The 12905-nt window shown below is 36.2% G+C and overlaps 1 protein-coding gene across 4 annotated transcripts in view; it reads right to left on the bottom strand.

Moving 5' to 3' along the window:
* The window catches only part of SLC4A7 (solute carrier family 4 member 7), a 64207-nt gene that overhangs the window by 30309 nt on the left and 20993 nt on the right, over positions 1-12905 (bottom strand). For all 4 annotated transcript variants that reach the window (XM_077760740.1, XM_077760739.1, XM_077760738.1 and 1 more), the window contains 5 exons: positions 11356-11471; positions 9214-9371; positions 7514-7601; positions 5642-5788; positions 1707-1813 (listed from right to left, as the gene is read on the bottom strand). In XM_077760740.1, the coding sequence (XP_077616866.1) occupies positions 1707-1813; positions 5642-5788; positions 7514-7601; positions 9214-9371; positions 11356-11471 (616 nt within the window). The remainder of the gene's footprint in view (positions 1-1706; positions 1814-5641; positions 5789-7513; positions 7602-9213; positions 9372-11355; positions 11472-12905) is intronic.

The following is a 12905-nucleotide window of genomic DNA, read 5'->3' on the forward strand; positions in this document are numbered from 1 at the left end:
GTTTTCAAATACGCTTTAATATGTATACAGTGTGCTGTGCTTAGACTCACTCAGTAGTGAACTGAATTAACTTTATTGACTTTTAAAACTGTTACTTCAATCACATAAATATTTCTGGTCCAGGAAAAAAGCCTAAAAATTAATTTAATTTACTCGATATGTACTCAAGTTCATGTGCATGTGAATAAAACTAATGTTTAAATTAGTAAATTTAAAATGTATATTTGCACATCAAAGCCTTAGCACTTCAATATGTTTTTTGTTTGTTTGTTTTGTTTTTAATCAAACTTTTGGATACATCTAACTTGAAAGCACTCTACTAAATATAAGCTTAGTGAGGGGCAGGACCATTTTTTTGTTCACTGCCATTATCACCAGTGTCTAGAACACTGCCCAGGACCTAGTAGGTACTCAGCAAATAGTAACAAATCAGTAATTCCAAAAGGTTTTGTGACTCATGAAACATACGTTGTGCAGATAATACACCAAAAAATTCATCTTATGCTTTAAAATGCTTCCGATGTTTCAAGGTTTACCATTCTACCTTTTTAAAAGTTACTATTGCAATAAATGCTAAACACACTTGACAAGTGACAGAAGTTACTCTATAAATAATCTGCCAGCAAGGGAAATCAACTTTCAGTTAAAAAAAAAGGTGTCAATGATCATCTAGAAAATTAAACTATACCATCAAATCAACAAATGATTAACAGTTTATATGAGGTTCTCATGTGGCTGTTGAGACTAACACTATCTCAGTCTGAAGTCCAAGGAAGGAACAGTAACTGCTAATATTAGACCACCACCTTTCACAGTCTTTTTCTCCGTGAAAGACTAATTGCAGAGACTAGTATACAAGACAATGAATAAATTGTTTTCTACATTTTACATTCGGTATGCCAGTTGTTATTTTTCTCCCATATAGTAATTCTTTAGGCATGTCATCAATACCCCTAATAATGTGGCTGTCTGTATCAAATACCCTGATTTTTTAAACAAATATTTAAGATTCAAAATCTTAGTTTCACAGCGACCGCCAGTGGACAACAGTATCAAGATCCACATGCTGTTCTCTACAGTATGGAAATATCGTAACATTTCTCTATTCTACAAAATATTTAAGACAATGTCTGCACCTAGCAATATTTCTATTTTTATTCCCCAAATTAACATCTTCAACAGTTTTTCTAAATAGGTTTCTAGGGATCATTACCATGGTTTAAATATGCCTCCCCTAATTTTATACTATGTCATGATACAATGCTCATTTAAGAGTTTTAAACCTCTGCACACACACACAAAATACTGGTTATAATTCCTCCCTGTTCTTGGAATTCTGTAACTTTATATGGAGAATTTTAATAGCACTCCACACCTTCTTCAAGAACCTTCCATATGGGTAATGAATATTACCTCATAGTCTATGTAGTAACTGCTCAATATTCTTATCATATGGACCATAATATTTTCATTTTAAATTAAATCCTGATATAAAGAATCCAAGTATATACTAGTAACATTATTTTTAAATAATTTTCCTTAACAAAATATACTTCTACAATAATGCACTTTTTAAATATGGAAAAAAAAAACACTGTACAAGATTAACTTCCATATACTTGCAAAGGAAAAGAATGTTTATGCCTTCATCAAATCAACCCCTAGTCCTCAAAGACACCCACAATCAATCAGTTATTTGTACCCACCGTCCAGTCCTTTGTAGCTCAGGCCCAGCATGGTGGGCAGCCTCATTTGGTGTCTCACCAGAGCTGGGGGCAGACCCATTGGGAAACACAGGAATCTTTCTCTTTTCCTGAATTTCACAAAAAACACATTTTCAGAATTCTGTTTCCAAAAAGTTAAGAGGGCATCCTTGAATTAGAGGGAACAGGAGATCTTATATTGATTGTATTATCTAATCAGTGCCCCTGGAAATAATGATTCCTAATATAAACGTCCACAGTTACCTAATATGTCTATTAATATTTTAACTTTATGACTGATGGGCTTTTTATATTTTGTATTCTAAATCACACATACTATATAAAACACAGTCATACACACCATCTCAAATTATTACTCAGCAAGAAGAACATAAATATCCAATAAAGCATCTCTCCAAACAGAATATTTAAAATATTGCTCATGCTAATGAAAAATATACTTTGTTAATAAAAAAGTAAATGCGATTTTTCTTTTACCACAATACTTCTCTGAAGATATAAGTAGTACAAGAGTTGTCTTTTAAAAATACTTTTTCATAAAACTCAATTTCCCATTACATTTTATTACTAATTCAAGATTCTCATGATAAAGGATCCCCCTCCGTTCACCTGAAAATCAAGGAGCTAACTTCTAATTTGTTACCTCCAGAGGTCGGTGGTCACTGGGCCTGAAAACACAGGTGTGTGACACACAGCGACCAAGAGAAAAGGAAACAGAGGTGGCAGAAGGGTGTCCATCCCAGGAGATCCCCTTGGTCAAAAACTATGGGTGAACTACAAGTGTATACCACTTGGTTTATATGTTCAGTATTCATAGAATACCAAGACTTCTCTATCATCACAGGATTACCATTTGAAAATGTCAAAATTAAAACTAAATGACATCTTAGCTCAACGGGGAAAGAGAATACAAAATTACAGAATTCCTAAAAAACAGAAGTAATGGAAAACCGTACGTAACACAATCTATGGGACACAGCAGAAGCATCATTCAAGAAAATTGAGTATTTATATTAAGAAAAACAAAAGGATAAAAATACATGAATTAAACATCTGGCTCAGGAAATGTGAAAACAAGATTCTTTCCTGAAGTGAAAGTAATGAAATGAAACTGCTAAAAGCAGAAATGGGGTCAGAAAACAAAACACTGTTTAAAAAAGGAGAACTAAAATTAGCTGTAAAAGCTGCTGTATTTGAAAAATAGGATAAACCATTAGCTAATACACAGAAAAAGATATGACAAGGAGGCAGCTGAAGGAAATTTTGTACACATACACACACACACCACCCTATGCAAATAAATTAAAAACATTAAAGAAATGGGTAATACACCAGGAACACAGAATTTCCCAAACCTGACACCCAAAAAACAGGAAATAGGCAATTTTCTAAGAAAATATAATACTGACCCCCAGGAAACAGAGAAAGCTTACACAAACCAATCACGGCAGAAGAAATAAGCAAGTTGTAAAAGCCCACTAGACAACAAAATACTTGGGCTCAGAAAATTTTCCAAAGGAATTCTTCCCAACTTTTAGAACCAAATTACTCCAAGCCATTTAAACAGTTTAAAAAACTGGGAAGGGAAGGTTTACAGATATGAAATCAACAGAAGAAAGATATCAAGGCCAGAAGACTGCACAAAAAACTACAGACCAATCTACTTCCAATGATGCAAACAACTTAAAATAGCAGATGTAGATGACCAGCACTCTGAAGTCAAATTTGGGTTCATTCTATCAATGCAAGAGTGTTTTCAAATTAAAGAATCTATGAACATGGTCCACCACAGTAATTGATTAGTAAAATTCATACAATCATCTCCAGAGATGCTACAAAGCCATTTGAAAAATTTAACATCCACTTACATTAAAATGTTCAATGAAACAGACATTAGGATGTTTTCCGAGCATGATAAAATGTGTACGTTGGCCTCAATGTCAGTGACTTAATGAGAGAAACATCAGGGACACGGACTACAGTTGGGAACAAATTAACAAATGCCCATTAAAGTCAACTGCCACTTAATATTACTAGAGATTTCAGTCAATACGATTAGACAACAGAAAATACACTAGAGCTGTAAGAATGAGAAAAGGAGGGATCAAAATATCTTACTGCAGATGATATGGCTGAGAAACTATTACATACAGTGAAAGAACTAAGGGAGGAAGATAAAAAAGAAAGTAACAAAGAGCTTTCATATATAATGACACAAATATAATGATACAACAGAACAAAAACCTCACTTACAATAGAGATAAAGATAAAATGCTCAGAATACACCCACCAAGTATGTAAAGCATAGATAAAGAGAATTTTATGGCATTCCTTAAGGACGCAAAAACTAACTTGAAATAGGAAAACAAGTGGGGGGAAACATACCATCTTCTTGAATGACTCGATGTTAAAAGATGTCAACTCTCCCTCAGTTCATTTACAAATTTAACTGCGATCACAGTTTTTTAAAAATCAGGTTTCACTTCTGGAAATTAAGAGCTCAGTTTAGGGGCACCTGGGTGGTTAAGTCGGTTGAGCGTCCGACTTTGGCTCAGGTCCTGATCTCACAGTTCGTGGGTTCGAGCCCCGCGTAGGGCTCTGTGCTGACAACTCAGAGCCTGGAGCCTGTTTCGGATTCTGTGTCTCCCTGTCTCTGCCCCTCACCCACTCATGCTGTTTCTCTCTGTCTCAATAATAATAAACATTAGAAAATATTTTTTTAAGAAAGCTCAGTTTAAAGTTTACAAAGAAAAATAAACATGCAAAGACAAACCAAGAAAATCCAGGAAAGCAAGATTAACAGAGGGGTCAAGAATGAATCTAGACCTACTGGACATTAAAATATGCCAAAAAGCCTCAGAATTGGTCCATCAACAGAGAGACCAATGGAGAAATTCCAGAAGGACTTGAATACAAAGAGAAATTTAGAAAACAATAAGGCAGCAACATCAATCAAGGAGAATAATGTTTAACTTTTTAATGAACTGGGAAAACTGGTAGCAACTTAGATAAAAGATAAAGCTAGATGCATATTCCACATAATACACCACCATAAACTCCAAAGGAGCAACAAATGACTTAAATGTTAAGAAAAGGTGTGGTTTTTGTGTGTGTTGGGGGCAGGGAGGGTTGCAATGAACAAGCCAGGAATATCCAGGAATATTCAATTTCACTAATTACATACATGTAAATGAAAACCACTTTAAAATACCTGACATAGTAGGGTAAAGATACCTATCAGACTGACAAGTATCCAAAAGTTTGACAACACACAGTTAATGAGGCTGTGGGGAAAGAGGCATTCATCCCTGCGGGCATCCAAAACAGCACAACCCAGTACCAAGCGATTCTGGTAATACCTACTAAAATGACACAAAAAGGTCCTGTGTGAGCCAACAATCCTGTATCTGGGAATCAACACTAAAGATACACCTGCACAAGATGAAACTGGCACATAAATATTGTGATATGGCTTAGAAAAGCAAGACTGAAGACAACCTGAGCCCAGGAACAGCATAAATTCTAGTATATCCATAAATGAAATATAACAAAGCTGTGAGAAAAAGAAGAAATATTTCTGTGATGTCTTATGACCCACAGCTCCAGGACTTGCGATTATATTTTTAAAAAGCAAGGTGCAAAACAGGACATGTAGTATATTAGCTGCTGGTAAAGAAAGAGGAGGTAACAAGACTATGTTTACATCTCCTTGCACTGAGTACAAGCTAGAAGGGCAAAGGTGCTCCCCGGGAGGTGGGTACTGGGGTAAGGAGGCACACGGAATATGGCAGGGACACAACTTCTCTGAGTGTACCTGTTTATACAGTTTTGATTTGTGGATCATAAAAATGTACATAACCTTTCCAAACACAGCTTAACTAGGAAAGAGCAACTCACAGGGCTGTGTGGACTCTTACCTGAGAAGGAACACTCTTTGGTGGCTCTATGCGTATAGAAGGGTCCCACTCTCCTGGAGGTAGGACAGTTACTTGATCTAAAAATTCATCAATTCCAGATAAGAGGTCGTTTCTGTCTTTTGCTTTATAGGCTACATCATGAAAAATCTACAGGGGAAAAAAAATTCAGTGAAAGGATTTTCAAGTTGAAAGAAAATGCTACATCTAGTCAACCTATTCTAGATATTACAAATAAGTCTACAATAAAGGTAATTACCTAAACTCTTTATCCCAGGCAGGTCTCCATTCCACCCCGGGTAACAACCATAACAAGTAACCCACTAACTGCATTACCAGATGATTTAGTAACAATCAACCAGCAAAAGAAAACAGTGATGCATTAACACAGAATAACTTGTTTAAAAAGAGTATTCTGGATGGGAAATGCTTACTAGTCATCACAGAATAAAATAACACTGTGGCAGATCATTTCAATTTCTAGGACATTTTAATGTCATTTATCCTAAGAGATAAGCATGGATCTGAAGAATATTTTACTTAAGAAATGCAGGCATTGGATGACTTATATTTACTGTCTGCCTACCATTTGCTAGGCACAATTTTAAGCACTATGGATAGTGCACTGGACATAGATAAGGCAAAGTCCCTACATTCAGGGCCCTTTTTTTCTAGGAGGAAAGACAGTGAAACAAATAATTACATTAAGTATGTAACTGTAGGTAATAATAAATACTCTGATAAAAATAAAGCAGGGTTAAGGAAGGGAAGTTGATTGAGAAGAACACGGCGACCGAGGAAGGTCTACAGGGAGGTAACACCACAGGAGAAATCGGAATGAAATGACACAGAAACCATGCAAAGGGTGGGATGGGGTGGTGAAGGGCACCTGGGCAAAGGGAAGAGCAACTGTATTTGTTCAGAGGCAGAAATGAGCATAAAACATCAGAACTAATAGGAAGCTAATGTGGCCAGAAAAAAATGGGGGAGGAGGGTGAACAGTAGTAGTAGGATAAAAGCTTCAGGAACTATGCAGAGGTTTGATCAGCGAAACCCTATGAAGCCAAATGGTCAAGAGTTTAAATGTGAACATACATATATAGCAAGATACATCTGGATATCAATGATATATTCAAGAGTGCATGTTATTAGCAGCATAGAGGAAAATACTGTCAAAGACCCATAAAGTTCGCTTTAATTGCCAAAGAAAAAAAAAGGTGAGAGCGTCCAAGCCAGAGAAATGGCAGTGGAGATAGAAAGGAGATGGCAGATTAAATGCAAAACACACTGAGAGGTAAATCAGAATCTGGTGACTAAGTGGTTGGGACAGGACAGAGAAGGGAAGTCAGGTTCAGATACGTGGAATTTCAGATGCCTTAGGGACACAAGGCAGACACGTCTAACAGTTGATCACAAAGCTCTGCCCCGAAGAAAAACAAAAGTCCTGGCCAATACAGGCCAAGCTCAATGAAGGGGTTCAAAAATGGCAGAGAGAAATTACGGAGGAAAAAAGCAGGAGGGGGAGAAAAGACAAAGTCCTGAGCAAAACCCAAATAATGACATCCTGATATCCAGGATGGAGACAGTTTCAAGAAGGTGGTGGAGGGGGTGGGGGACAAAAAGTATCCACTGATCTTGACAGAAAGGTCTTGAAGATCTTACCAAAGGTAAATGGTTGAAGAGTGAATAAGATAAGGGAAGATAGACAGCGAGGACAATTCTTCAAACTTCACTATGAACAAAAAGAGAACTGTAATTAAATATATATTATATGCTTTACATTCGGTGTCCATTTCAAAAGGATTTGAAATTCCACTTTAAACGGATGTTACAGGCTGCGTACTCAGTGCCCACCTCATAGGGTATTTTAATTACCTCATCTGTCATGAGAGTGGCTATTGATCTTCCAATTTCATGGTACTGTGGTGCCTTGCCTGCTGGACCCAATAGCAGGAACAGAAACCTAAAGAAACAGTAAAATACACAGACTTCAATATAAATAACATACAAAACCAAATCAAGGCAATCATAAAGAAATCATTCCCATGTAAACACGGAAACAACATTCAGACCTGTTTTCCATCCCCCCCGACACCAATCACCAAGAAGAAAGAAAAAAATGACAACTCTACTCACAGTAAAGCAGACCTCAAAACTACGCAAAGCACGTGTAATTAACTCTCTACCCCCACTTCCGTTCCCCATCCTCCTGACAGTAAGAGTGATTACAGAATTGAGTGGTTTACATGAAAACATCCCATTTTCTTTACCCTTTTGAATTTGAGTAAATAATTTGATCTAATCTGTATTGGAAAAAAAAGGTAAATTAGTAAATAAGGGAAGTACCAATCTCAGTAGATACTTACAAATAAGGTTTGCCTAATTAAAAAGTTCAGCGTATACAACCCCTCAAACTATGGTCTGGATAAAGACTCTAATAAGGTAAATAAGGGACTATGGAAGGAAGAATTATGTTACAATCCACAAATGTAACATCAAACCTCACATTATTTTATTTTTTAATTTATTTATAAGTGACTAAATAAAAACCATTTAGCTGCCTACTATATCCTCATGACTACCACAGTAAAATATTAATATTCACACTTGCCCAAGTTGGAAGCATTTCATCTTCTTGCTTTATGAGAATTTAAGTGTGAATCTATGGAATTATTTTCTCTCACTTACCGTAACACTGTACCACTAATGCAACTCAGGAAAGCGTACTAAAAATAGGCACAAGCATTCCAATCAAATTGCGATTAATTCTTCATCTTTAATCTTATAAAAATGATTTTTAAAATATTTTTTAAGTTATTCTAATTTACAATTATGTTTACAAATAAATCAGTTAACTAACAAACTGGTTATCCTCTATAACACAACTTGCTAATTCTTAGGGATGTTACCCAATTTCTTTTTTACTTAGTATATTGAACGGAAAATTTTGGTCAGGTCAGAACAAATGCATTTTGCTTAATTCAGAGGCACATTATTACATTTAATCAACCCTATGAAGTAATCATATCCTCATTCTATAAATGAAGCTTAGAAAACTTAAGTCAGACTTGACCTTCCCAATAAAAGTGCACAGCAAGGATTCAACTCTGTTCTGCTCCACAGCACATAATACATCTGTCTGAAATGATGGGCTGGGTCTTTTAAACCAACTCCTAAAACACCAAACTTCTTATAAAGGTATAAATGCTAAGTATTATTTTTTAAATGTTTACTTATTTTGAGAAAGAGAGCAGGCAGGGGCACAGAGAAAGGATCCCAAGCAGGCCCCATACTGTGAGCAGAGAGCCTGACACGGGCCTCGATCTTATGACCTGAGATCATGACCTGAGCTGCCAACTGAGTCACCCAGGCGTCCCTGGCTAAGTATTTTTTAAAGGACGCTTTCCTTCTGTGTGTGTGTCTGTGTGTGTGTTTAATTCCAGAAAGAAAGAGAACTCTTTGATGCCCTACTAGTCAAAGCATTCAGTGCAATGAAAATATAAATTAAAATAAGCTTTTATCCCTTTTATCAATAGATAAAAATTTTTAGGTTTTGGACATGCCGAGAGGGTTACCTGGTAGGAACAGGGACCTCAGTCAACCCCGAGAGGAGAACAGCAGGGGCCAGTCTCACAAACGCAATTATAGGTCTTTCCAGAAAGTCTACTTCTCCCACCAGAACATTGGATGCCTCGGCTCCCGAAGGAATTTTTCTCATGAAATTCATATCAACCTATTGACAAATAAATAATACTTAAAAATCAAATCTGCATGGCATTTTTGAAAATCTGCATGGCATGTATGAGTCTATTTAGAGGGAAATGAGAAAGGAAAAACGCTTTTCAGACTACTATTTGCTAATCAAAGCTGGTGATCTAATGGATATATAAACACCAAAATCCTCACATATAAAAAGAACGGAGTAGACAGATACAAAAAAGCAGGCAGAACACATCTATCAAACAATGCTCCCAACCATTTTAACTGTCATGATCTTTACTACTTCAGAGATCGAAGTTATCAGACATACAAACTAGAGGCAATTTTCAGTGAGGATAGCATGATCCATTAGAAACTACTAAGGACAAAAATATAGTTCACAAACTAACAATTGTTCATGAAATTATACACAGTGCTAAAAAAAATACTCATTTCACGATCATTTTTATTTACTCTTAGAAAAGAATTAGCCCCTTTGTACTTGATATGTATTTTTTTGTAAGTCCTTTTTACTTCAGAGAGGTCTGTGTACTCCACGGTATTTTCATGAAGTGGAAAAACTTGCTTCTGTTTTTATTTAAAACGAAAATGAATAGCCATTACCGCTAGACACACAGGACCGTGCTAGAAAATCAAATTTAGTAGTCTGTGTATAATTACAAAGAAGAGGTTATAAACAGAGTATCAAAGTACGGGAACTTCATTCGTATGCGGTTTCACACACGGCACTAAACAACCACTTACAGGGCTATCTATTAAAAATAAGAGCAGCACTTACAGCGGGCCTCTTGAGTCCCACACCCAGTGTGCCACAACTACAGTGCCAGGGGGCAGACTCCTGCCCAGCGGGAGACAAGGAGGTGTGCGCGAGGGTAGGCCAAGTGAAAAAAAGCAAAACTGTGACAGAGGAACAAAAAGAAAGGGCATCTGCCATGTCTAGAGGGTATCTATACTGTAAGTTACATTTCATCCATTTAACGGGGGTGACCTGCAGTATAGTTACTGAATACGTCTCACTCGTCTGAAATAACAGAAGCACCAGCCAAAATATAATCAAGTCAGACCAGACGAATTAAAAATGCAACAGCCTTCCTGCATAAGTTAATGCGCCTTATGCAAGGCTTTCTGTAATTTTACAACAAGTAGCTCAAGCAAAGCTACAGTGCAAACTATCATTCACATTCCTTTTCTGCAGATTTTGCACACAAAAAGCCCAAGAACGTAAAAAGCCTAAGAAAAATGAATCTGACTTGAAATAATCGTATTTAATTAAAAGTCTTAAATTGGACACAACGATGTTAAAACAGAGAGTATCTTATAGCAAACTACTACTATCAAAAAATTCTAACAGCCACACAGAATCAATAATTCACAAGCAGGACTCATATAAAGTATGCTTTATATTCCACTATAATTTGAATGTGGGAGTTGTTTGCCCTGTTCTTTTGAAATTTTGAAGTTTTCTTTTTGTTATTTCATCTGAATACTCATCTACCAAAATAAACAAATCATAGTTCAGATAGGTGGGTTGTTTTTAATCCATGCCTTTACCTACCCAGGGGCAAACACCAATTATGTTTCCCAGGGACATTCCAGAAAGTACGGACACTCTACCACAGTAATTCTGGGATCTTATTACAGCCAAGAAAAGGCTGAATCGCCAGTGCTATAACATCATTCCCAGAACTGATCTGGTAGTGGCTCCAGTAATTCAAAAGGTCCTGAAGTTTCATCTGTCTATGGTAGGTATAGATGGAAATACCATATTACTCACATATTCTTTGGGCAAAACTGTAAATAAAGTCATTCAAAAGCTCTTTGGACTGTTACCTTTCTCATAATTTCTGAACCTAAATTACATATCACAAGCATCACATGCAGTCTTCTAAGCACCAATCTACTAACAAATTATTATAATCAGTGCTAATAAAGCCACATTGCTAGTGATTTTCTCAGTAAGAATGATTATGAAGATTTACAGTGAGTGACAGAATTACCTTGCTGAAGTCAACAGTACTATTTTCTCTGCTTCCTCCACTTCCATTACCTTTAATTTCTCCACTTTTACTATTGTCCAAGTTTCCAGGGGCAGACTGTGGAGAGGCCAAAATACCTGAATTTAAGAACAACAACAACAACAAAATCCAAATCAGTAAGGAGAAAATTCAGTTTGTAAACTGACTCTGCTCATATCCTGAAAGTGATAATTTATTAGAAGCAAATGTGCAAGGTAAAAAAAAAAAAAAAAAAAAAGTCCCAGGTTAAAANACCAGCAAGACTAGAGTACATTTTAAGCAATAATGAAGCTGTTTAACATTTAAAATAATTGGAATTTACAAAAACGGTGGCCTTTTGCCAAAAAAAAAAAAAAAAAAAAAGGTGAGTGGGTGAGCAACACAGAAGATGGAAGGACAGAGTCTGATTACACCACTACGAATACTTAGGGAATGAACTTTTAATAAATCTAACGTACATGCGAATTGCGGAGCTTAAAGATGCCAAACTACACACGGCATACTTACATCAGTAACCTTATTTACTTCCTGATAAACCCTAGATGCACCTCAGAAAATCCATCATCATAATTTCCTTGAGAATTTCATTTCTCTTGGGTAGTATTTATGTGCTGCCTACTGCCATTATTCCTAAGAAATATAACTTGGAAATATGGTAGCAATGTTTTTACAATATAAATACAAAGACAAAGGGTTTTGTCATCAAACATAGCTGTGTTGAAATAAGCACTCTCTGCCACTCTGTAGCCATGTGATTTTAATTCACTAAAACTAAAAGACTCAGACAAACCTGTAAAATTAGCTGGTCTGGATTAGAAATGGTAGATAAATGTGTAATCATTTAGAATGCTCATTTCAAGTAACATTCGGCAGCAATATTTCACAACAATAAAATAACCTAAACGTAACCTGTAGCCTATACCAAATCATCACCACTAAGAATTTTGCAAAAAGTTCCAATCTCAATATTTATAAAGTATGTAACACAGATTTCTACAACTAAATGTATCTCATTTTTTTCAAAACACCCAGGATATTCTAGTTCAAGAATATAGAATAATATTGCTCCAAACAGAGCACCCCAGAAGAAAAGGTGCTAGACTGAATTACAACAGACTCGACTTTTAACTCTGCCACTCACAATAATCTAGTGATTCACAGAAATCCAATTAAGCAGTCTGTGCTTAAATCCTATAAACTTTAAAGTTACTATTAGTAAAGTTCCTGAACTGTAAGCACATTGGACACATCTGATGCATCTAAGGGAACTTTTATTTTTCTGGAACACACTGTAACTAATCATTGAAATGAAGCTATCTGGACCTACTGTTTAAACTCAATGACTGAAGACGTCTGTGATACTCATTTCTCTGTTAAGTACCTATAGCAGAATGTCACCACGACCCCAAAACAAAAGTATAAAAAGCATATGCAAACTATCTGAGCACCTAGCTGGCTCAGTAGGTGGAGTGTGTGACACTGGACCTTGGGGCTGTGGGTTCCAGCTCTACGCTGGGTGTAGAGATTATTTA

Source organism: Crocuta crocuta, unplaced genomic scaffold (genome assembly GCF_008692635.1).
Source record: "Crocuta crocuta isolate KB4526 unplaced genomic scaffold, BGI_CrCroc_1.0 scaffold253, whole genome shotgun sequence".
Taxonomy (NCBI): Eukaryota; Metazoa; Chordata; class Mammalia; order Carnivora; family Hyaenidae; genus Crocuta; species Crocuta crocuta.